Source organism: Zeus faber (assembly GCF_960531495.2).
Source record: "Zeus faber genome assembly, chromosome: 19".
Taxonomy (NCBI): Eukaryota; Metazoa; Chordata; class Actinopteri; order Zeiformes; family Zeidae; genus Zeus; species Zeus faber.
Window position 1 is genome coordinate 12,898,293 of NC_137206.1, and position 26,829 is coordinate 12,925,121.

Sequence of the window (26,829 nt, forward strand, 5' to 3'; positions counted from 1 at the left end):
AACAGGTATGTGCTGTGAACCCGGGTCCCCAATTATCTAGATCCAGGTCAGGTGTGGCTGCTCAAACCACACCATCCCCACACCACAGTCACAGTCGTTGGCGCTTCGTTGCGTCACTATGTCATCATTGCCCGACACGGCACCAAACGGTCACCCGAACACCCTGCAGAATACGATTGGTCACAGACAATTGTCACTTAGGCCCTTTCTCAATCTGCGTTCTTGTCTGTACTTGTGTTCTTGTGGACTTGTGAAATGTCATCAGTCGCAGCCCAAGTACTGTTCCAATTCAAAGTACGCATCAAGCCAAGTCCAGTCCAAATACCCGGATGTGGACTTGCTCCGCCAATTTTATCGAGGATGCATTGGTGGTGACTTGTGTGGACTTGGGAGAGCCAAATATCCCAGAATGCATTTCGCACCAAGCGGTGTTAATGGTATTGGTCCCCGGGAGTCTGTACTCCCGAGTCGACCTTGCCAAGTCTGAACTACCGAGTCCGCAAGTCCGGACTTCGCGTACTTGGTATTGAGAAATGGACTTAGTCTTTCCGTCACTGCCTCATCATTGCGCAACGCGGCACACAAGTAAATATAGAACTCCCGCAATACGAGTCGTTTATCAACTGTCCAGGCAGAGAGAACACTATGGATCACCGCTACACCACCATCCGCAACTCGTATCACAGCACCACGGTGAGCTATCACAAAGACAAGCCCTGGTTTACAGCCAAACGCAGACGGCTTCGTTTGAAAAAGGAGGAGGCATTTAAGAGTGGCGACAGGGAAGAGAATAATGTGGGAAAACACACGTCTGTGAAGGCGATTACATCAATTTATATTCGCCCTTTCATCGTAATTCAAAATAAATGGTAGTCTACAATAAAAATTATACTTCATCGTCAAAGCCATATTTCTTGCCATTATAACATAAGATTGCATTGCATTACAGACAATTCATTTGGTTATATGTCACAATGAACTGTATCATTTGGTTATATTTCATCTTGAATTGTAGTTAGTTATAAAATTAATCCAAATAAATTCTAGTCAAAGTATTCACATCAGTCTATATTTCGAGCAGGAGTTAGTCACATTTTTCTCGAAGGCACGGTGCCGATGTACCACAGGTAGCCGAGCGAAGGCACCAGGCTTGGGGGAGCGGGGAGGGGGGCGGGGATGGTGGAACAGGACGCTGACGTCATCATCAAACTTGTTATATATGTGCAGATTGTGGCTCTGGAGGTGGGGCTGGCACAATGGCGGTGCGCTACGCTCTACCCTCCATTGGCGTGTATTGGCTGCTTCAGCCAAGAGCGGCTCCGGGTAAAGACTAACTCACGAACTGATGACCGTGTTCCGTGGGAACTCGAAAATTTGTAATTGGTGTCAGTAGGAAGTGATGCTGCGTTTCACGGGAACTCGTAAAACTGTAATTCGTAACTAACATGACTAACCGGGACCCTGTGCATTGCTGCCCGCAGCAATATTTAGGGGCCCAGCCTGTAGTGCCAGTTGTTATTGCTGGGAATTTTATTTTTAATCTCCTTGGCGTTTTTCAACCACAGTGTGCAGAGACATGATTGAGGTCTCGTTAGGACCAGGACGTTTCAGACCTGTCAATATTGAACATTTGGAGCAGAAATTTGTGAAAAACTGTTGTTATTGTACCAGAGGTAGGAGAACGTTGGCGCGATTCAATGAGTTCCAGGAGTGGGGCATTTGTGACATCATCAACCGAAGTTATACAGGTCCAAGCTTCGTCTCTCGGAAGTCATTCACATCTAGCCACTTGCGCCTTGTGGACTGCAAAGCGTTCACAGACAACCTGCATAGACAGACAACCTGTGCCGACGCTGCGTTTATTGGAAACTCGGAAAACTATTACTTGTGCTGCGTTTCACAAAACCCTGAAAAGTATAATCGGTCACAGAAGGCGTTTTCGCACCGCAGAAAGTTCTCAGAACCTTTGGAGGAACCGTCCTTTTCTTTTGTGTCTGTCATGATTCAGGAACGATCGCAATTGTTCAAACACTGTTCTTGAGGGACATTTAAACTAAACGACACGAGAGGGACATCCAGTGACGTAAGTGAAATACGATGTGTTTTACGGAACCTCGGAAAATCTGCAATGCGTTCCTTAACATGACTCAACTGGACCATGTGTATTGCTGACTGCAGCTATATGTATTTATTTTACTACTATTTGTTGGAATTGTGCATTTTACAACTCACAGAATCATCAATACAAAATAAAATGTACAATCCCCATCCCTTCCCTGCTCCCCAACATATCACCCACCTCCCCAGCATCCTCCGAAGATGACCAGGCTTACCATTTTTGATATAAAAAAGGACAATACAAAACCCCTAGAAGCTTATGTTTTGAGAAATAAATAAAGTAGAACTGGATGTTCCTGGAAGTCTTTGAATATTTTGTTCATGGCTCCTGGAAGAAGTCCTATTGCGATGATTTGGTAGAGACACGGTCCCAATTGGCAACAAAAAGCTATGTTTCTCCCTTTACTGACCAAAATAATGAGTGTATAAAGACAAAGTTTATTTTTTTATTATTTCTGCCTATACCAACAATGCCACCGTAACTAAACTAAATAAGTTGTAACTTATGAAGAAAAACACCCAAATCATTATGGTTTTATGTGTAATATGTGCCTCTCAAAAAGTACATTGTGTAATATTCCTTTTCCCCCCCAAAATATCTCTCCCTCTTGTGTTCATGCGGATTTGTGAGTTTTATTAGACATTTTTTGGAACACCTCAATTTGTGTAGACATCTTCTGTAGAAAATCCAACTGTGGTGACTCACTGGAGGATCTGTCTATGAGCTGATTTTTCGCATAATTCATGTATTTACTGCCCGTTGTATATGAGGTAGATGTTGTAGAGAAGTCAACGTAACCCAAAACAAATCAATTCTTGTTTGGATGTGCAAATTACATAAGAAAATGTGACCACAGAGCACATGCCCTGAACCAATCCAACTCTCAGTAGAGCGCAATGGTATTTGGCACAAGAGCAAACACAAGAATGAAGCATTTATTTTTATCATCCAAATTTCCAAACGGAGACAGACAGCAGAGAAGAACAGGGTTTAAAAAATGTGTTTGTATAAACTGCTGATGAGATAATTGACGTGAAAGCAGAGTTGGAGATAAAAAGCCTCCAGCTATAACGGAAGCGGGACAAAGATAAATACACACTCATCACTCATCACAATATTTTTTTAATTCACATTTCTTCGGCTCAGATTACTCATCACAATATTTGATTTGGTTGGAACCGGACGGGGGTTTTGGGGCTAAACGGGTGGGTAGTCGGCGGGTCTGGGGTGCTGTTGTGATGAGTGCTGGTGATAAGCGTTAACCATACCGAGCCTTGTCGTAGGCCAGGAACAGCTGTCGGATGTTGGCCATGCAGCCGGCCGCGGCCTCCTGAAGGATCTCGTCGGTGGAGCCGATCATTACCAATAAAGGCTGCGAGGACAAGAGCAAAATAAGAGTCGTCAGGGTCACACGTGAAGTCCTTCCATTCCTGCCATTTCTATACAATTGGAAGCACTTTCTACAAGTTAATTAATAACACACACACAACTGGTGCGTTAACTTGGCAATATACTGCAATAGTACTGTGGTAAAGTTGTGGACACTGTAATAATTTAGTTATAATTTATACCCACTCTACTTATATCTGTTATTATCCATGACCATATTATTGTACTTATTCATCCTGTGTAGAATATACCTCCATATTAATTTTTCTACCCACAGCCATACTAGCACCCATACTGCCACTTAGCCCAAGCTATTGCCATTAAACTTCATTTATCCTATGCAAAGAAGCACATTTTGTTTCTTTGTTTGTACTTTTGTACATTAGTTTTTCCCTTTTGACTGTTAAGCTTCTCTTTGCTAATTGTCTAAACAAAAATGCACCAAACCTCATCACGACATATTCTTTGTGTAGGTAAATGTACTTAGTCGAATAAACCAAACAGGAATAAAAATGTTGTTACATTTAAGACGCATCACAAGCCAGAGTACTACTTCTAATGATTAAAACACAACAACAAAATAAAGCACCTAATCCAGTTTGAGTACAGGGTGAAAGTGCTAAAGGAGATGTCGGCAGTATATCCAGTATTATTTTTTTCATCGTTCATGAAAGACTGCGACGGCACCCCGCGGCTTTACCGTCCCAAAACTGCAGCGGCAGGCCTCCCCCCGTTCTCCAACCACGTGTGCGTGGTGTGTATGTGTGCGCTGTGTGTGTCCCATTTTAACCTCCCAAACCATGCCTCGGCAAAGGGGTTACAGCTGTGAGCGCACATGCTTCTGTAAGTTTGTTCAGATGAAAGTCGAGGGGAGCCGAGCACGAACCGCACCACTCCTCCGCCACTCCACCACGCCAAAGGTCAGATTATATCCGACTATTACTGCTTTGTATAATGGAGCCGTTTGATCTTGTTGCAAAACATAGGTTTTCTTTTACCCCCTTGCTCTGGCAATCGCAAGCTTTGGAAGTGCTTTTTGTATGTTATATATATATATAAAAAAAATTAAATGTTTTAAAAATGTTTTCATTATGTTCAATAGAAATAAGCAATCTATAAAGAGTAGTGAGGGAAGAGACAGCAGCCACGGCATATGCAGTTGGTTTGTGTGTGTGTGTGTGTGTGTGTGTGTGTGTGTGTGTGTGTGTGTGTGTGTGTGTGTGTGTGTGTGTGTGTGTGTGTGTGTGTGTGTGTGTGTGTGTGTGTGTGTGTGTGTGTTTGTGTGTGCTTGTGTGTGTGTGTGTGTTTGGGTGTTTTTATCTTGAGGAAAATGACTACATTAGGTTTGTGGGCAGCTGTAGGGCTGAATCAAACTAAAAGTAAATGCAGGCACAAACACTGCGCCGCAGTGGATGAGACTAAATTTGTTCAATGTGTTCCTCTTTGTAAAATCACAATAGAGAGCTGTTGAGCTTTCCCAAGCCACACTCGCAATTATTTTGGGTACTTTTGTGTTTACATCAATAATGCACCAAAGGCAACTTTAAATCCCTAAACTAAGCACTTAAACTCACTAGTTCTAAATATAATGTAGCCTAGAAAATACATTAATTGTTCATCAATTTGTGCTACTTCCTAATCCTCATACAGCAAGGACTTGTTTCAAAAGAAGAATGAATGGAGGGTCTCCGCGGAACAAAAAAAAAAAAGAGCAATGAATAAGACTTAAGTGTGTTTCAGCAGGATTTGAGGTCGTGTTTGAGCGGCTTTTGGACGGCACTGCCCCGGCGACCCAATGAAAGCGACGCTGCAGACTGACACCAGCTGTGTTAAAGGAACTGACAAAGGAAATGGATTTAGGAGTAAAACCTAACCACCTCCATTCGGTTAGATTTAGGTTAGCTTAACTAGAGCGTAATTATTTCAAACTTCTCCCCGATCGCCACCCTTCCAAACCACTCTCCTTTTGCCCCAAACATCATCCCTTTTTCACAGCTGACACAGATGTCCGGCCAGACAGGAAGTGATGAGATTCCTTTGTCTCTGTCATGCTAACAAACAGACAATGTAATTCCGGATGAGAATTCTTGTTGTCTAATAAGCCAAGTGGAGACATCTGCCATCCCCTCGTCATCTCACATTTTCTCTCCTGAAACAAAAAATAAATAAAAGCCACGCCTTGCCTCCGGTACCCGAGCGGATGGAGCATGTTCTCACGTCATGTTCCCGTCGTCGTTCATAGTGTCGGAGGCCATGCCTCGGCTGAACCCTGAACCCCTGTCCGTGTTACACGCAAACTTAAAAGGCTGCTCCGCACATTTGTGTGGTTAGCGCTGAGCCACGGAAGCGGAGAGGAGACATTCCCGGAATTTTCTGCTCAAAGATAAATAGTGAAAAGAAAACAGATGAAAGACGGCGGACCATCTTCGCCCGGCGTTGAAGCACGAATATGGGCTTGCTGGAGCCAAAAGTACAGTAAACCCGTCGAAAGTTGAGAAAATAAGACCGTTCCCCTTGATTATAATCATATCATATTGTGAAAGAGGCTCCACTGTGGGCCGGCGCGTCTCAGCTCTTCCTTGGCATTAGGGTCGGGGAGTGTACGCAAAGCATTTGCCCCTGGTTTTAATACGATTTTTAAATAGCATCCCAAATGCCTCCGAAAGCAAACTTACATCCACAGGCTCCCGAAAACATGCAGCTCCCTCAAACAAGTCTCTTTTGTGAAAGGAGAGGATGCCTGAGAAGTGCCAGAGGCGGCGCTTTTGCCAGCCTCATAGCATGTTATTCAAACGTCGCCAAATAAGGTCTCTTGAAGCGCGCAGCTAGGCTAAGATAAGCGTGTCTCTCTGTGCTGTTTTTTTTTTTTTTTTTTTTTTTTTACTGCTTGCTCTTTCCCTCACAGCTGGGACCTCAAAGAATATAATACTGCGCTTGTTGAGATATTCCCCGACCGCGGTAACATGAACACTTGCGCCCACGTTGGAGAAATGAATCGTAAGTCGTGAGAGGTGTTTTCTGCACTTCAGAGAGCTCCAGTGAGTCCTGACCTCCAAGAAGGGAGTTTGGGGATTGGGCTCCCTCTCAGGCTGGGTTTTAGAAGGTGTTTGGGGGGCGCACGGAGGCGCGACGGTGTAAAATGCATGTTTTCCTCATTTGTCATTTCTCAGCGACCGCATACATTGAAACAAAATGTGTCCTCCGCATTTGGCCCATCCCACACACCCGAGGAGCAGTGGGCAGTACAGTGTCCGGGGAACAACTCCGGCTCTTTTGCCAGTGCCTTGCTCAGGGGCACCGACAGGAGTATTAACCCCCAACATACATACATGTCTTGCTGCAGTAGTTCAGGATTTAAAATCCTGCGCGGCTGTGGTCTGACAGCCATTATGGCACCACTGTTACACTCCCCTACACACACACACACACGCGCACGCACGCACGCACGCACGCACGCACGCACGCACGCACGCAATCCTTTCCATGTTTCAGGCTCCCGAGTCCAGGTAAACAGCACAAACAGACAGCAGTGTTTAGCCAGGGCACAGGGGAAGTTACTGAGGGAATTCACGATGAATAACATTCCTCAACGTCTCCAGCAAGCTCAAAAGCTGGCCTCTCTCTGTTTCACACGGGGAAAGATGAAGTGTGTGTGTGTGTGTGTGTGTGTGTGTGTGTGTGTGTGTGTGTGTGTTGGGGGGGTGGGGGTTGCATTATGCTGTGCCATCAATGGCTTTAGATGGAAGGTTGGATTGTCAGGCCCTCAGGGTCAGCCTTAAACCCTGTTCAACCAGTGAGAGGGTACTTGACATTGCTGCTCCGTTCTGCCAGGGGTGAAGGGAGAGGTATCGTAAGGCCGGTAGCAACACCCTGTGACATAACCACATCCGCGAGCTGAACTTCTGCTACACCAAGGGCAAAGTGCTGGGTTTTCATTTAGACGCTGCCTGTTGTTCAATTCCTTCCATGTATAACCCCCCCCCCTCCACAGTCCACTTTTACTTTCTAAGCATGTGCCATTTATCAGACAGTGGAAACAAGAAAAAAAAACATTTGCTATGGCAGAAACGTGCTCACGGCAACAACAGTGCACAAGCGTTTTTCTCATTTACCCAGAGCCTGAAGTACACAGCCACAGTTGGCAACAGCTCTGCTTTGGAATCCCTTCAGTTGAAAATTTCCAATAATTACCATTGGCATTTGGTAATTTTCATCAATTTGCTACACAAAGTTTCTTTCTTATGAAAGAGTCTATTTAATGCAACAAGCTGGCTAAAGCTGCATTCAAGGATTTGCCGTCTGTGCAAACAATCCGCAGTGTTCTCGAAAAATGTAATGCAAAGGCAAGGTGTTGATTTTTGTAAAATAAAGCACATCCTTATGAAACCGTGAGATACCAAGCGCAGATGTCAGATCACATCAGACACGCAATTCATCTCTGGGGGGAGGCAATCCTCTGCCTTGGTACACACTCGTGAGAAGGCAAGAAATTCTGAAATGCCTATCCTGAATAAGGATTTCCCTGAGTCCAGCAGACTTCTACACAAGACTGACATGGAAGGGACCAAACAAGCATGAATGCCATTTTCATTATTTTATGTCCATGTGTTAAATAACATATAAAGCATATAAGTGAATTTATTCATTGTTACCATGATTCCAGAAAAAAGTTAAAAGGTTTGTATATTTTTATATAAAAGTATTAATAGCAACACTACAAAACCCATTGTTTACTATATTACTTAAAATGTGCTGTGTAATGTAGTTGGAACTATTTTTTGGGGGAGTTTCATAGGGACCAAAAACCTCGTCACTGATGTGTTTTCCAGTGTAAAATACTTTCTTTTCAATGCTTACTTTCCTCTGCGACTCATTGGGGAGTGGGCTACACACTATTAAGTATGCTAGGGAGGAAAGTTACTTACTGATGGGGGGTGTCCTTTGCTGCAAGAGATCAGTGGAAAACACACTTGCTGAATACTTGCTAGTAAACTTGTTTTGAGTGCTCCTCAAGGCCACCATAAGGCTTTTTAAAACATGCTTACAATAATAATAGCGGTAGTTGAGAATTTTACACTGGGCCATAAATAAGACAATTTGCACTGTCCTCGATAAACCCATGTCCGACCGTTCCAAACTGGAGGTTATATTCTTTTAGAAGCAAGTAGTATATCAGCGGGAAGAACACAACGCTTTAGGGCCAAACGCTTCCCTCCTAGGAGATTGACAAGCCTCCGCATCATAATCTTTCCTGGCGGGGCGGGCAGGTAAACGTCAGCCAGACTCTCAGGCCAGACTGAACAATGAGGCTGCCTGTGTTGTGTTTTCATGTCTGAGATTAAGAACAAATTAAAGGCTGCAATACTGGCACTGTTACATGGCCTTTGGCAATTAAGCTCTTTAAAGATCCAAAAATACATTATGGGAGTCGTGTTGAAACTCTGAACTGGTACATTAATATGGGCAAACAAGAGAGACAGATTACAAAGGTTGGCCTGCAGTGCGGCCGGAGAGAAAAAAGGCACAAACTATTTAAAAAAAAAAAACAAGAAACACATAAATGTTCACACACTAAAAACAGGCACATGCCCATGCACATGCACAGGAAGACAGCTTGCAGTTTTTGTTATGGCCCAAGCTACAAAAATCATTCAGACTTAACAACTTTTGCAAATTGGACATAACTCTTTCGGAACACCCAGTCCAGTGACCAATTATGGCTCGTGTTGAACCACATACACGGTTATAGCAGATCAGGCAAAGTACACTATTAAATGAACATGGGAAAAAAATATTTGGCTCCGATGGCAGAACCACTTCATAATTTATATCAGAGTTGTTATTTGGGGGTAAAAAAAAACAACCCAAAACAATTTAAACTCTGTGGCCACATAAAGATTTCTCATGTGAAAAAGTTTGTCTAGCAAACATAATTGAATTACGGAATAGGCTTGAAACTTTTTTTTTTCCGCTGCATTAAATCATGGGTACAAGATCATTTGTGACATAGTCATCAATTACATGACATCTTTACGTTAGAGTCGTAGACAAACATAAATCATTTCTGGAGCGCAGCGCGGAAAGAGCCTGACAGGCTAAATGTGCTGACAAATCAATGCTGCTTGCCTTCTTGGAGCGATGCTTTTGGATTTGCACTAAACAGTCGCATCAATGGATAAAGTCCTACAGAGAAAGAGAGACTAACATGTCCACAACAAAACATTGTTCCCTTTGAGTCTTGAACAGCCTCTGACCCTCTCCCTTGGCCTGAAACATATCATTGCTGCATTGCACCCTGATGTCCAGGAACAACACTTAGCAACAGTTACCCCCAGCTACAGCCCTTTGACTTGCACTGCAATGGCATTTAGGGTCTATGGGGAAAATGCCACTTTGCACACATTGGGCTGTTTGCTTTACAGAATTTGCTTTTCGGGTAGAAGCCGGAGTCATGTTTCCGCTGCCGAATAAAAACCCACTTTGTTTCTGCTCCATTGGTCAAAGGCTCTGAAAATAGTTGCAGATTATTAAGTTCATAGCCAAGCGCTTTGTTGCACTTTGCTTAAACAAGGGTTGGGGGAGGCCTGCATCCATTTTGCCCAATGCAATTTCATCTGATTTGGTCTTTACAAATGATTAACAAGAAAAAAAAAACGAAGGAGAAAATTTTATTGTTCCTGATACCTTCTGGTTAAGACCAACGAGAGGAGGGCAACTGACCTTGACCACTCCCGTCTCATGCATGGTGATGCAGTTTTTTGGTTCCTTAGACAGCTGGAACAAGGCCTGCGCTGTGGCCCGGTGGACGGCACTGTCTTGAGACTTAAGGTAGTGGACCAGAGGGGCCACAGCCCTGGCTTCCCCAAACGCCTCCCCGTTGCTGCCCCACATGCAGCAGTGGGCGATGGCCTGGGCCAGGTGGCGGCGGAGTTTATCTTCTGTCTGTGCAGGGGGTAAAAATAGGGTGCTATTTGTACAGGTACAACCGGAAACTCAACTTCACCCCCTCTACAAGAGATCCTCATCTATCAATCTCCTGCTCATTTGCCTGTGTTACAAATTATGTGATAATGATGCATTTTGTAATAACTTCCTGCATTCTGTTTATGACAGAATGCCACAAGTTATCACAAAATACATTGCTAAAGCCTGATTTGCGCAAGAATGAGAATACTGTTGTAAATCCCCTTTAGAAAATGTTCAGCCACATAAAATGGTACAGTTTAGTCTCAATAAAGGAAAATGTTTGTTGTTTGTCTCCGGCAGAGGAAATGTTCTTACGGTGTTCGTCAGCTTGGCGAGCATCAGGACAACCCCATGATCAGTGATGACTGCCAGATTCTCTTTGTCTTTGGCGATTTTGGCGATGGCGGCGCAGACGCTTGCCAACACCTCTATGTGTGTTGACTTCAGCAAATTGACAATCAGTTCCAATCCGCCGACGAAGGAGCGCACCATTTCCCCCGCATCCTTAAGTCAAAAAGGTTTTCTTATTAGTCGCTGCTCCCGCTGCATGTGTGAAAAGAATGGGTGAGAATGTGAGGAGGTTGGCAGGCAAAACAAATGACAATCACTCATACGGGATAGGAAAGTCCTTTCATCAGCCATGGAGACAATCAAAGCCCAATCAACAGAGTCTTAGAACAGAGGTGAAACACTTACCCGTGGCTCAATGCCGCATTACACACTTAATGGAAAAAGGCCGTCATTAATGTGAGACCCAACTGTTTCAACCAATACGTATTATCAGGTACTTGTACCTGTCATGATCCATCTATTAAAAGGACATTGTTTAAAAAACAAAGAAAAACAAAGCTAAAAAAAGAGCCGGTGATTAAAATGCACGCACAACCTCTTGCAAATTGACTAGAACAGAACTGTCATTTGGATCTGCCTGAGTGTGGCTCACACTTCTGACATCTTTGTCAGCCTCTCTTTCACTCACCCCAACGCGCCAAAGTCGAGACGAAAACATGACATTAGAGCTCAGCAGTGGCATTTAGAGCCTGTGCCCTGGGCTAAAGCAGCATAGACTCGAGGCTTCATGGTCTGAGTTCATGGCACCAGAGTGCTCGTGGGTACTACTGCGCTCCCAGCCACTTATGGGGTGATGCTGTCCAAGCCAAGAGGCTGGTGGCGGGAGCGGGGGGAACCACAGCGGAAGAGCAGGCATAGACGCTGTCTCCAGTATGGCTTGGCGCATCAGGCCGCTGATTAAAATCACAACTCACCATATCGCCAGCCGCCAAAGGGAGGAATACATCAAGGTGGCTGAGCCTGTAATGTTGAACGCTATGAAAATAGAACAAGAAATTTCCCCCCAAACCGTACAATTATGGATGACCGGCTGCAAATCACAAAGCATGCTTAATTTGAGTCTGTTTCAACATCAATCTAAATGTCCAGCGTTGATGTATAGCACACTGCCGTGGAGCACATCAAAACAGAACTCAATATGCACACTGTGTATTTGGTCTTCATCTTTTTCAAAAAATGGTGGCAGTCATCTTCTGAGATTTTGTAAAATGCAGGGCTGACAGATGTGTGGTTTTTGCTGTACAGCAACTTTGGGTAAAGCTAGATTCACTGTTGTGTTATTCCTCGCTGACACAGTTCGGAGCAGAAATCTGCCCAGGGTGCGGCCACTGTCTATGTGCCCTGTGATGTTGTGCCAGGAGATGAGCTGTTTGTGTGTGTTGGTGTGTGCGGTGCAGGGCGTTGGTGCTGGGGCCAGGAGCTGACCCTCAACACACACACGCACACGCACACACACACACACACACACACACACACACACACACACACACACACACACACACACACACACACTTACTTTCTCTCTCTCTCTCTCTCTCTCTCTCTCACATACACACAGGAAGCCCTTCCTGAGGAATACTTAAGATGGCTGGGAGTCCCAGCGACAGAGGAAGCACTCTCAAGCCACCAGCTGCGACAGACTAGCCAGGATCTCTTTCAAAGCCTGGATGGGCCCCCAGATCTGAAAACTACTGCATTAGGAGGCTGTGCACGGAAAAGGCTTCTCTCACTATCATCTCTGTCTTTCTACTGAGGATGAAATTAAATGGGAAGCATATAATCTGCAGTGCGTGATGTCAGGCAAAGGGAAAGGAGCCGCTGGCAGGGCAGATCCGCCCCTTACCTTGTTTCTTTCCAGCAATCAGGCTTCCATAGCATTCATGGCTCCGATGTAAAGGAAAACGTAAACCGGGTCTCCAGTTACCTCTACGGCCAGGCAAATTAATGATACACTCCATTAGGTAGGAGTGGGCAGGATCTAGTTGCTTGATTGAGGAACAAAGCTAATTGGGTGAGTCACCACTAGGCCTTTACAGAACTCATAAGGATAAATGGGTTGAGGTTGTGGAACTGGCTGGACGGCCAGAGCTGGTGGGGGCACGCACGGTGGATGTGTCTGCCCATGTCTGAAGACGGCCAGCGATATGGAGCATCCAGCAGATGCACTTATAGCACGGGTCCCTCATAAATCCACTGTGGAACTGCTAAATGGAACCACATGAGGGATTCTTATCTAAATAACTACTGCACCAAGGCAGCTGTATCAGGTTTCCTGGCTCAACAGGCAGAAAGCAGCATTTAGCTCATGTCATTGCACCCGTCTCAGTAAAATCACCCCAAGAGCATGTACATGTATTTCCCTCAAAATTGGCACAATGACGTCCAGACAAACAATGTCAAACTTTGTTAGCATTCAGTATTGGGCTCGCGGTCCTCCTCTCCCTCCACATGGTTATCATGCATCACTTTGCCATAACTTCTCGGCCTGAACCCCCCCACCCACCACACCTGTCTGGGGCTAATATATCTGTTTAAACCTGACCAGATTGTCCCTCTGACAAGCTGTTTACCTTAATCACTGCGATAATCTAATAGAAACAACGTTCCATTTGAATTTGGAAGTCATACAAGTACTCAGGGGGATCAAAGGCCCGATGACATCTCACTGAAATAAGAGTTGATTGACACCACTGCTGGTACTGTATTACTAAGCTTGGACGAACGGCTGAGCAGAGTTTGGAGTCATTATTGAAAACAAAGGAAATAAAACCCAACCGTGAAGTTTGTGTAAATTTCAAAATCGTATGGATAGTTCTTTGATGCGGACCAATCTCCTGGTTGCACATGCCCGACAGCAACAACTGAGAACAGCGGTGGCCATGTTTTCCAGAACTTTTTTTTTTTTTTCCCCGTATTGAGAAGCAACCCGTGCGTTTTGCAACACCCGCGGCTTGGATTGAGTGCCTTCGCAACCTGTAGCATGTTGAGGAGCCATGCCACAGGATATTACCAAGTCTCTATCCTGTCTCCCTGCTGGCTTCCCAGCTTGAGAATCTCTCTGCTATGAATTAGCGCTTGGTTCACGTAAGCATCCGCTGAGGCTTCCCAAACTGCAGTGTGGAAAGGAGTTTTTTTTTTTTTTTTTTTATTGGCCGAAACTACGCAAATTCCACTCCGATTTTTAGTGGATCTATGTGCTTTTAATCTCTTTCACTCCCACGGCAGTGACACAGTGATGCTAAATGAATGGTAAAAAAATGCTGTTCAAATCGTGGATGATTGAAAAATCCCAGTGCGCGACTGTACCTTTGCGTTTTCAATGCAGGAACAAATAGCCCATGCAGCGCTGGCTTGAACATTTGCACAGGGGTTTTTCAGCAAGGACCAGAGCAGGCGAACACCATCGAGGCGGTCAATGATCCTGAGGGGAGGGAGAAAGAGTTAAGAGAGAGAGAAAGAGTTAAGATTTTCTAGAGGAAGAAAGAAGGCAAACAGAAGAGAAACATGTTGTGCTCAAATACACCCTTGACATTTTATCAACCATATTCTCAGTCATTCAACACTCATACGGGAGGGATTTTTATTTATTATTATTTTTTTTTAATAACACCTGTGTTTCAGAGCCTTGACCATATCAGCTTGCTCAGGGCAAGGCCCCTGCACAGCTACTGCTCAGCAGGATCAAAGGAACCATCCATTTAAGCAGGGGCTTTCCATCACAAGCCACCTTTGGTTCTGTACGAGTCTTCCCCTGCTATGAAAACCCCGCCACTGTCTGTTCTCTGTCGCCCCTGCCAATGGGAAAGCTCTGTGCTGCACGGGGCAGAAGTTAATCGGTATACATCTGTGTGTGGCGCCTCGTACATGGATTTATAAATAGAATCCTAGACAAACTTATACTGTGTAGTGGTAGCTTGTTTTTTGACCCCCCCCCCCCCCTCCAAAAAACAGGAGGATCTCTTTCCAAATCAAACAGAGCCAGAGACAGGTCTCTTTATATGTCATGCGGGCTGAGTTAAGTTTACTTAACCGTGAGCCGTATTTCATGCAGCATACATGACCGTGGCTAAGGCTGCAGTCAGGGTCTGGGAACCCAGAGAATTACGCCACAGTGCAGCCGTTGTCTGGTATAAATAACATGTAACGTGTTCTCCATGTGTGTGTCCACCAACAAGGCCGACATTGAACACGGTTGTAATTACTTAAACACTCCCTAATCACAGTATCTCCGTGACTGGCAAGGAGCGATTGCTAGTCGGGGACGTGTCCCCTGCACCATCTGTCTTCTGTTTGCACATAAATCCGTCTGGAGGGGGATCATAACACAAGATCCCAGTCCATGGGGCCTCCTAAATCTGGACCCCAAAACAAAAACGGAGCATCACATCATCGGCCAAAACAGCTCTGTCCTCCTGAGCTGCAGGTACAAAACGTGTTAGCAAATGAAAATATGGCTGACAGTGATGGATTAGAGGCGCCACGGAGCCCTGGAGGCATTGAATGAAGTGTTTCAGCTACAGGATTCCTCGAAGGAAGTATTACGTCACATACCGCAAGCTACCAGCTGAGAGTATAAAAGATATATATAATATAAATATAGCGACAACAAAATGGACATCCAAATATTTTGTGGAAGGCTGTGATCGGCGGTGTGTTCTTGGCGTTTGGTAGTGTGGGTCAAGCCGCGTCAAAGTGACGAGGGAATCACTGCAAACTACACAAGAGGCCACTTGAGTAATGACTTCAGCCGGCAAAAGTCATGCTTACCAGCAGAAAGTTTGCCTAACTCAAAGCACTCAACGCATCATCTTTTAGATGGCTATACGGACAGCCAATGCACTGTTAGTTAGCAAACCAGTGTACTCCATCACTGGGATTCAGAAAAAAAACAAAAACAGTTCAAGCACTGTCGGTTTGGACCAGGAAGTAATTTTATGTGAGTTATGTTAATTGCTTAGCGAAATGCTGTACACATACATGTCTAGAAATAAGTCAACGCCACAAGACATACAAAAAGCGCCTGTGGAAATAACAACTTTCTGTCTACGGCGTAGCGTACACTAAGTGTTAACGTTAAAAGATTACAAGGCCTGGTCTAAATATACCTATGCTGTGAGAGAACATGGAGGGGGATGCCTGCTGATCGCACAGCCAAGATGTAAAACACTTAGTGGCTTTATTTTGTCCTGCCCTGCTGCACTTTTTATTGCACCCCCGCCTTTCCGCATCTGCCCAAATGCTATTATTCTTTCATAGAAAAGCTGATTAACATGTGCATTTGATATGAGATTTATTGGTGTCCACTGTTAATTGCAAATGTTTTTTGCAGTCTGTAACAGTCTTGTAAAGGCAATGGGATTCAGCTGTGGACTAAACAAGGTTCATGTATTAGAGAGGGCAAGGTGTGATGGATGTACAGTAAAAAGTGGAACACAGACCGTTCTAGATTGAAATATTCACTCTTGATTTTTTCTTCCAGCCAATATGTTCTTGGACAGGGCGTTCAAGTATGTCCACCTGACCAGCCCGGGCTGTGCTAGTGGCCGCAGACCTCAGTTAAACACCGGGGATTCAAACCACAATTCCATTTAATGCAGCAGGAACAATAAACAAAGCTTTTACAATCTGTCATTAAGTGGAGGATGAAAGGGAAAGCTACCTGTATAATTTAACTCTGTGTTAAAGTTTCATACTGTAGGTTTCTTTAAATAATCTCTTGTGGCGGGTTGATGAACTGTCGGTGGATCATAAAATTTATATCATTCTCGTCATAACACATGACATCATTACATGGTGTGATGAGCACACCTTTCGGCCACACAGAAACATTTGCCTGTGCCTGGAACAGGAACGAGAGGACTGAACCAGAGGACTTAAATCAAGGCATGTCAATAAGATTTACGACCAAGTCTGACTTGGCATACCACACATGCAATACAAATATAGTAGTAAAATGTAATATTACCATTAGCGGTGATCGCGGAAGATGACGTGTCCATACAGACCAGTTATAATCCAGGTTCTTACATGTAGACTCCTGGGGTGTTGATTTATTGTCTACAATGTCCATTTTTACCTCCTGTGCCTCGACTTGCAGCGTATATGGGTTAACGGTTGTTTTCAGTCTACACCTTGATTATCTCGGGTTTGAGGGTTGAACAGCCGCTCGCTCTGGCTCTGATTGACTCTCGGGGTTGCCATTGGCAACGGGATATTTTCACACTTAGGCATTTATTCATTGATCTGACATATTTAAAGTTGAATTCATTCATTTGATTTAGTTCAGTAATTGAGGTGGAACTCCTAGACCAGCTACCTGTTTGCACGTAATTTGTTGGGTGTTAGTGGATAGTCAGTTTACTCCCCCAGGTGTCAGTATTGGTGTCATCAGTTAGTGCATAATCATCCAAGGCAAGTCAGTTTTCTCTGTTCACTACTGCTTGCGTTAACAGTCTGTTAAGTTGATCTATTTTACTAGGCCCAAACAAATCATTACCAATGAGTTTCTTTGGATTTTTAACAGAGTTGTTAGAGTTAGGTTAAATAAATCATTCCATACTTTGCCTGCTTAACTTCTTGGTTGCTCACACACATACATTAAGTACACCCTTGTTGTCTAGCTTGTGAAATTACTATGGCGATTTATTTGTCCTGCTGAAGAAGGGAAATATATGCCGTCACTTACACCATGTTATCTATCTCTGTGGCACAGGCACCAACTGCCCTGGTCACATTCATCAGCAATGCCTAGGAAAGGTGAAAATAGAGCGAAAGAGATCACATATATACAGTATATATACACTATATAACACAATACCTCCGTATACCTCCTGACCTCATGTACAGCATAACAGCAACACAGAGAACTCACGCTGCCTACCTGTGCACTGTATAAAACTTACCTGGTTAGTCCCCGTGAGCAGGTTCACCAGTGGCTGGATGCCTCCACACTTGCGGATGGTGACTCTGTTGGCGGGAACCTGGGCACACTCGCCCAAGGCCCCCACCACATTGACCAGCACCTCCTCAGGCTGGTCAGTCAGCAGGCCAATCATGGTCTCTAGGGCTTGATACTCCTGAAACCTGTGAGGGGAAAGAGCGGGGATTGAATATACACTCACTGAGTACTTTATTCTGAACACCTGTACACCTACTTATTCATGCAATTATCTAATCAGCCAGTGGGGTGGCAGCAGTGCAATGCATAAAATCATGCAGATACGGGTCAGCAAGCTTCAGTTGATGTTCACATCAATCATCAGAATGGGGAAAAAATGTGATCTCAGTGTTTTCGACCGTGGCACGATTTTTGACGGGCTGGTTTGAGTATTTCTGTAACTGCTGATCTCCTGGGATTTTCACACACAACAGTCTCTAGAGTTTACTCAGAATGGTGCAAAAAAAAACAAAAAAACATCCAGTGGGCAGCACTTCTGCATACGGAAACGGCTTGTTGATGAGAGAGGTCAATGGAGAATGCCAGACTGGTTCGAGCTCACAGAAAGGCTATGGTAACTCAGATAACCACTCTGTACAACTGTGGTAAGCAGAAAAAACATCTCAGAATGCACTACACATTGAACCTTGAGGCGAATGGGCTGCAACAGCACAAGACACGTCAGGTTCCACTTCTGTCAGCCAAGAACAGAGAGCTGTGGCTGAAATGGGCACAGGCTCACCAAAACTGGACAGTTGAAGACTCGAAAAATGTAGCCTGGTCTGATGAATCTCGATTTCTGCTAAGGCACACAGATGGTAGGGTGGACCCAACCTGCTTTGTGTCAACTGTAGAGATGTAATGGTATGAAATTCCACAGTATAAGATGGTATGGTATCTACCAAAGTACCGCAGTGTACTGTATTTCACTGGATGAATTTCCCCCCCTTGGTTTTGTGTGTATTCAATTAATAAATAGTTTATCTATCTATAATTCTAGGAATCTGTCTGTCTGTATGTTGTTTGTATGTCCTTAGAATATCTTGACAACTGTTCATCCGATCTACTTCACACGTGTACTATTGGGGAACAAAGGACGTGCAGTGTTGATATTGGTGCAATTTGGACCCGCAACACATGTATAATATTGATAAACTTAATAACTACAGCAAGCCAGCAGGGGGACAGGGCTTCAGGGCTCTGTGACTAAGTCACAAAGAGTTCTATTCACCGGTGTATTACTTCTTCTTCTTCTTTCGGCTGCTCCCGTTAGGGGTCGCCCCCGCGGATAATCTGCCTCCAATACCTTCTGTTCTGCGCATCTTCCTCCCTTACACCAACCGCCTGCATGTCCTCCCTCACTACATCCATAAACCTTCTCCTTGGCCTTCCTCTTTCCCTATTGCCTGGCAGCTCCATCCTCAGCAGGCAGTTTCATCTTCCATTGTGGAACACAGGACTGAATCATTGCCATTTTGTTAAACTCCTCTTCTTCTTTCAGCTGCTCCCATTAGGGGTCACCACAGCGTATCATCTGTTTCCGTCTCTCCCTGTCCTCTGCATCTCTTTCTGTCGTGCCAACCACCTGCATGTCCTCCCTCACCACATCCATAAACCTCCTCTTTGGCCTTCCTCTTTTCCTCTTGCCTGGCAGCTCCATCTTCAGCATCCTTCTCACGTTGATCCAGCTTCTCTGCTCCATACATGTCCAAACCATCTCAATCTCGCCTCTCTCGCTTTGTCTCTGAACCGTCTAGCATGCGCTGTCCCTCTAATATACTCATTCCTAATCCTGTCCATCCTTGTTACTCCCAACAAAAATCTTAGCATCTTCACCTCTGCCAATGTGACATAAAAATGTCGTAGAAAGCCTTACATTTTGAAAGGCACCATTATAATGTCTTAGAAAAAAAAAAGAAAAACACATGGTAAAGCCTCTGACGTGACAGAGCACAGGAAGGGACTTGTCGGGGGCCCTCAAATTCACAGGAGGCAAAATAAATGAGCAACACTGCTTTACGCCAATATTTTATGACACGGTGGTTTACGTTACTTGCGCACGCATGGGAGCAAGTGTAAACAAAGATGGCGCGACAAGGCGCATTGGGAAATTACTCATTGGATGGATTATTACAACATTTGGCTATCTGCTACCTCACAGAGGCAACATAAGGTGAGGGTGAATTCAAGTTTACATCTTCAACACTGCAACATAAATGTATATAGTGGGCATGGTATTACAGACAGAGAAAGGCTTAAGGTTCAGAACCATGGTTGCTTGATACCTTAAAACGGTATACCATTACATGTCCAGTCAACAGTCCAGTCTGGTGGCGGTGATGTAATGGTGTCGGAATTTTTTCTTGGCACACTTTAATACCCATAAATTAGCGCTTGAATGCCACAGCCTATTTGAGTTTTGTTGCTGACCATGTGCGTCCCTTCATGGCCACAATTTACCCATCTTCTAATGGCTACTTCTAGTATGATAATGCACCATACCACAAGGCAAAAGTCGTCTCAAACTGGTTTCACAAACATGACAATGACTTCAATGTTCTTCAGTGGCCTTCCCAGTCACCTGAATCCAATAGAACACCTTTGGGATGTGATAGAACGGAAGATTTGCAGCATGAATGTGCAGCTGACAAATCTGCAGGAATTGCGTGATGCAATCATGTCAACATGGACCAGAATCTCAAAAGAAGGACTTCCGGCTCAGCGAAACATGGAGTCGCACGTTAGGGAGCTCCTGCAGAGTCTAGTGTTCTTAACGCCATTAGGCACTTTTTGTATCCTTTTTACGCTTTAAATTTTCTGAAACTCTCATCTAACATAGTGACTTTGGATTTTGACTACTAAAATGCCGTCTAAGGTTAATAAAGTAAGAAACACCTTTCCGTCAGTCCTGCTCCCTGCTTCACACGGTGCCTCTCCGAGCTACAGTGGTTCCGCTTCACCACCAGAGGCTAGCGGCAGGCTGTCTCCCGCTACAGATGTCACTGAGCTCAAAACTGAACTTCTCTCCGCTCTTTGCGATTATGTCGCAGCAATATTTGAAGCTGAGCTTCAAGCAGCTTTTGGGCGATAATCTCTTTTCTATAAAGACTGAACTGCTTGCTCTGCAAACTGAGTTATCTGGCAGCATATCCGCTATGCAAGCAGACTTTGCAGGACTTAAAGGCACCGTAATAGAAATGGAGCAGTCTGCCTGCACTGATGACATTGTTACTCTTCAAACCAGAATGGAACATTTGTCTCAAGAAGTGGTCAAACTAGAAGACAAATGTGAGCATTTGGAGTCCAGAGCTCACTGTCAGAACCTCCAGATTGTTGGTGTCCCGGAGGACGACCCTGCCGCCTCATCCACTGCCAGCGTGTCTAAACTTCTGAAGGACGCTTTCACAATCGAGAAAGAGCCTATGGAGGTGTGCAACTGGACTACACGTTGCCAGAGGAGGCTAAGACAATCATCAATATGATAACCAAGTAAACAGTCTTCACCGTTGCTTTTTGTGATACTGATTCCAGCGCCATATCTTTCAAGTTTGATCTATATCTCCCGGTGAGCTATTTGTTTTTTACCGTTCTCACCAGGGCATTGGCTGTTTATGAACACAGAACTTATATGGTCGGCATAGTATTCTTCTACTACTTATTACTTATTTCACTTAAACCCGCTTGTTTACTGTATTAATATAGTTCATTTCATTTTCCTGACTACATATGCGCCACCTGGGCTTTGTCAATGTTTCTGTAATAACCTGAGGTTTTGATTAAACCAATTATGCCAACATTGGGTTTTGCTATAACACAGCTTAAGACTACAGTAAATATTTCCCCTCTGTTTTTCAATATTATTTGTACTATTTATCATTCTTTTGTCATATTTGGTATTATGGTGTTTTTTTTCATACATTGTATTACCTGAATCATTCTAGGTTTAACATCCTTGTTTATTATTTTTTCTTGCCTGCCCTTTAGATTACTATATTGTATTTCCTAGCTTCTCAAAGGTTGCTGTACTGATTGAGACTGCTGATTTCATGTACCTTACACATGTTTTTTTACTCTGCAAGGATTTACCTGTTCGATTTAGCTACATAGTCGAAAGCGCAACTATTAGGAACAACATTGCAGACTCTGACAGGGGAGGAGGGTTGCAGTGGGGTGTTGGTGTTGGGACGCTGTATTTATTTATTTTTCGTTTTTGTTTCAATCTTCTACAATAGCAAATTTTCCCTTCTCCTCATCCCCTTATTTTCGGGGGGGACTCAGTCAGTTGCTTTTTCCTCTTTCCATTTACTATTCAAGTGACAGCTTAGATGACCAACACTAATCCACAAAATCTGGACACTGGATCCTGTATCAGGTTCATGAGCTGGAATGTTGAAGGTATGAACAATCCAGTTAAGCAGTCAAAGATAGTCTCTCATCGAAGAGAGCAGAGAGCCGAGTCTTCTAAAATTGATCATGGATGGGGTCGTTCTCTCGGACGGCCCGCTTAAGTGAAGTTTCCAAAAGTGGAAAACCTGATGGCCGGTCGCCTCGGACATGATAAAACGCTGCAGCGGATAATGGCCCGCTTCAATTGGCCAAGCATTTGGGCAGATGTGTGTAAATGGTGCACCGAGTGTCCCGAGTGTCAATTAGTCAATCCTCTGGCTACACCAACCTTGCCATTGAGGCCCCTTCCCCTACTTGGACCTTATCGGGCTGTGGCAGAGGATCATCAGCAACACTGGCAACACCTGTGCCAGTGCTCCTTTTAAAAACCCTCTTGGAGCTGAGTTGTCCTCTCTCCCCTCCCTGAGACACCCCTTTGGTTTTGGTTGATGTTTGGTTTGTGTTGCTGCACCATACATTACACTCACACTTCTCCACTCATGCACCCACTTACACCACTGACCTTACTGATTAATCATGCCACGGTAACTGTAGTTTAAGTTCTTCTCGTGTGTCTTGTCTTTTTTAAATAAATAATTTGTGAACTGGCTTGGGTGGTTTGTGTCGTTCGTCTCACTCTTTTGTCACAGCAGTGCAGCCCGGATGTGACAGTTTGCGGTGCGGGAGGTGGCTCAGGCCTCCACGGAATTTGACCCGTGAGCAAAGATACACCCGCTGGCGCGCTTGTCCTGGGAGAATTTGCTCCAGGCTCAGGGACATCAGCGTCAGTTATATGACAGAGGGGTTTGGCTCAGGCAATTTACACCGGGAGACAAGGTGTTCATGTTGCTCCCTACGTCTAGCTCTATGTTACTCGTGAAATGGCTTGGGTTCCTTCATTCATTCATTTATGCGTTCTGTTTTATGTTGGATTTTTGTTGACTGTGTTTATCAAAACTAAGCTGCCGAGGCACCACACTGCCAGTCAGACTCCGTCTCTCTTCTTGGACCCACACCTGTGGCAGGGGAACTGTCACATTTGGAAGCCAGGACACTACGGCACTTGAGCAGCTGATCGCAGCCCTCGGCAACATGCAGGCGGAGCAGACTAACCAGATCGTCCACGTAGAAGAGATGCGGGAGCTCCTACGGGGGCTAGTACAGGACCAACCATGAATCTGGATGCAGAGTTGCATTTAAAAGAAGATAGACAAGACTGATGCATGCTGTATTTTACTCTGAAGCACAATTTTTGGTTCGTAGGGTTGTCACGATTCCGATTTGAAATCGAAAATCGATCGAAATGAGCATTCGATTTCAATAATTAAAACGATTTCCGTAATTTTGTGGGTAATATTGTCTGACATAAATGTGACATCTAATGTAACTATCTGAAAATAAACTGTGTACTGTATCGCTGAAGCGGAGCTTTGGTGCGGGAGTGGCGGACCAAAGCCTGAGCCGCAGGAGCCGGAGATCAGCTGGAGAGCAGCTTGTGCCTTCTAATAATTTAAAGAAAAAGTGCACTCCGATTCAATAAAATCTGATATATTTTACAATATTTCCTTGAGGGTTGTACCTGCGGAGTGTGGTATCTGGGGTACCACTTGGTTGGAGGACTGGTCCGACCCCGGACAGAAAAAACTGGTGTGGTGAAGCCACGTTCTGCAGGACCCAGCGCTGGCTGCTTCCCGCAGCAGCGCACCTGTATCAAGTGAGGTTGGGCGCCGGTTGTTCTGACTTGGCAGGGGCGAGATTTCTTATATGTTGTCTGTTTCACTGAGGAGAAGCGTGGCGCTGGAGCCTGACCCCGCGGACCAGATCGCTGTCCGAAACACGGACGCTGTTCATTCATTTGTTCCGTTTTATGTTGCAGTTTTGGCCAGCGAGCCTTTTTGTTGACTGCGTTAATAAAAGAATACGCCACGAGACACCTCACTTACAGTCCGACTCCGTCTCCCCTCCTTGGACCCACATCTGTGGCAGGGGAACTGTCGCACATGACAAGAATTTAGGCTGTTTCGAGAGCAAAGGGAGGCCTAATAAAGTGCTCAGTGAGGGAATTTTATTTTACATCTTGAAAACATATTGTACTATGAAATCTTATCCGTCCAACATGTGTCAGGCTCCTAATTAGGGCAGTTTGTTGATATTCCTTCCTTTCTAAAGCATTTTGGGAAAAGCTGACCCAAAGCTCATTTAAATCCTACACCAATTCACTGAAACTTGTCCATCACTGATATTTGATGGACAAGAGAGGTTAAGGAGTAGTGGTTCTAGCCAGGCAGACAGAGCAGTCTGCCATCAGTCCTCTACAGTGTATCTAGAATGCGGCAGCCCGTCTGGGGCTCAAATTACATACGTTTTTCCAAGTCACCCCCCCTCTTCTGTGATTTCCACTGGCTTTCTACTGGCTTTCAATCTCTTCCCGCATCAAGTTAAGACATTGTTACAAGCCATCCACCTGCAGGAAAGATGAACGTGTATCTTTAGCGTCTATTCTGTGCTTTTTCAGGATAAACCAGGTCTGATGCACTAGTTCTCGGGTATGCTTGCAGATGCATGAAGGTATTTGCTAAATTGTATTAGTAATGTAAGACACATGATAGAATACTGTATAACAGAATGGCCTTAGATAGCCTGGTGACAAACGGCAACGATATTGTAGATGTGGGATGTTAGAAGTAAAATGTATGGATGGCCTGGGTACAGATCTCTTAACCCAGTAGAAGAGGCAGTTTTCCCACGACTGCTAAAAGGCTCCACCACGCATGTACTTTGCATGACCGAATTTGTTGTGGCTTGGAAAAGTTCAGAGCCTGTTTTGCTGTGATTTCATGTTGCCTGCCAGTGCCATAGAGTGGTAAACTATAGTAAACATTTAAGAGGGATATAATGCGGTCGCAGAAAGCCTCAACAAACCTCTGATGTACGGTTAAGTTCTACGGCTGTTTTTATTCACAGTTACGGTTGCTGGCAACACAGTCTGTAGGCTATTGTCGAAGTCCAAGGTCGTTTGGTTTTGGTCAGGGTCCACAGAAACACAGACTATTCTTACAAGTGAAAACAGCACTAATGAACAGAGCAGCTGCCAAAGTTAACTCGCAGTGAAATTCACCAAAAAGAAACAATAGTGCCTTCTATGCCACTGCCTAAGTGTCATCTGCAGCAGGCTAAAGTGCAGTTATCTTGTAATCGCACACATAACTTTTGATAAATGAACTGCGAGACATGTCTATTTTTGTTAAGCCATTCCCAACATGCATAATTATGCTATGGCAAGAGCAACATTACACAAAGCTGCCTGAAGGGGCTTCTACTGCAAACACTGGGCTCCACACAACTGGAAGACACAAGAACCACAGTGGGGCTTCTGTGCAGCAGACTACCATGATTGATTGTCTTCCCTTTCCCTTCCCTCATTCATACAGTAACAAATGCATCTGGTGGTGCAGAGAGCTTTTGTGTTGCATCGTATGCCAACGGGTGTTTCTGGAAGGCCTCAATGGAAGAGAGACTGACTTTCGCAGGTTCCTGAAAGGCAGATCTTCTCAAGAATCAATTACCACGACCGTGATCATGACCATGTATTAGGCCACTGATACATTGGGACACATTTTGGCCGATTTCAATGCACAATGTTGGTGCCGAAATCCAACAAAGTGAAACAATGAACAAATAGTCATCGTCACAGACTTGACGGTAAACGACAAGGCAATAAATGACAAACATAAATCTCCTAAAACATGTTCAGGTATTTAATTCATGTTGCTCATCAATATTGTCCTGTGTATCGAAATTGTCCTGTGTATCATCGAACAGTTGGGAGTACTATGACTTTGATTGATACTTGATGGGACGATGGTAGAACTTTAAGACTGTATGTTCAGTAAGCAGAGGTATCATTTGAAAAGGCAATTGTGATTTGCTCGTCGCAGGCCTGGAACTGAGGAAAGATGGAGAGGTAAGTGTTGAATTGGAAGCAAAACCAACAATCTTGACCCCAAACATTATTGTGCTGGCAAATATAGCACTTGGCAGTTGTAATTTTCCATTGCAAAGTTATTCCGTCACTCTATTGTTTTTATGCAGTTTGTGTGTGTCCATAACACCTTGGTGTATGGGTTCAATGGGGCACATGTTGATGAATCCATAAATATCCTTTTAAATTTGCACAAAACTACGTGTAAATGTTTCCTAGTAGGACCCTAAAAGTGTAATTTCTGCAGTTCATATAACCTTGGCACAGTCATAGCTCTGTATGCAATGCTGGGAGTCTCATGGAAATCACAAGCTCTGGGCGTTAAGACGATGTGTGTTTTAAACAAACACACTTAAGTTTTGAATGTAGTTATATTTCTGGCCATCAATCATCTCCCATTTTGATGCATCATTAATCAGGCAAATGGCTAACACATGCTGCTGCTGGTCTCGAGCAGAGGTCCACCTCCCTCACCCAAAACTGTGCAGGCCACGCTTGAAGATCACTCACATTAATGCATGGTGTTTGCAATGGGCCACAAGGTCCGTTTCGGTGGCTCGTGTGCGTCGTGAAAATGAGGGAAGGAAAAAAAACCTCTCTCCCTTTCATTATTGTTGTAGTAAAATATATTCCAAAATGATTTTCATCTCGGAACACCATTGTGCCTATGATTGATTTTGAAATGTGCGCAAGCCTCAA

General features: G+C 44.4%; 1 protein-coding gene across 1 annotated transcript in view; it reads right to left on the reverse strand.

The window, feature by feature from the left end:
* Positions 1 to 3,377: 3,377 nt before the first annotated feature.
* odad2 (outer dynein arm docking complex subunit 2) overlaps positions 3,378 to 26,829 on the reverse strand; it is a gene marked incomplete at both ends in the record, with an annotated part of 48,191 nt that continues 24,739 nt past the window's right edge. The window contains 6 exons of the mRNA XM_080020375.1: positions 3,378 to 3,491; positions 10,229 to 10,450; positions 10,790 to 10,978; positions 14,132 to 14,246; positions 17,511 to 17,572; positions 17,728 to 17,908. Of these exons, the coding sequence (XP_079876501.1) occupies positions 3,378 to 3,491; positions 10,229 to 10,450; positions 10,790 to 10,978; positions 14,132 to 14,246; positions 17,511 to 17,572; positions 17,728 to 17,908 (883 nt within the window). The remainder of the gene's footprint in view (positions 3,492 to 10,228; positions 10,451 to 10,789; positions 10,979 to 14,131; positions 14,247 to 17,510; positions 17,573 to 17,727; positions 17,909 to 26,829) is intronic.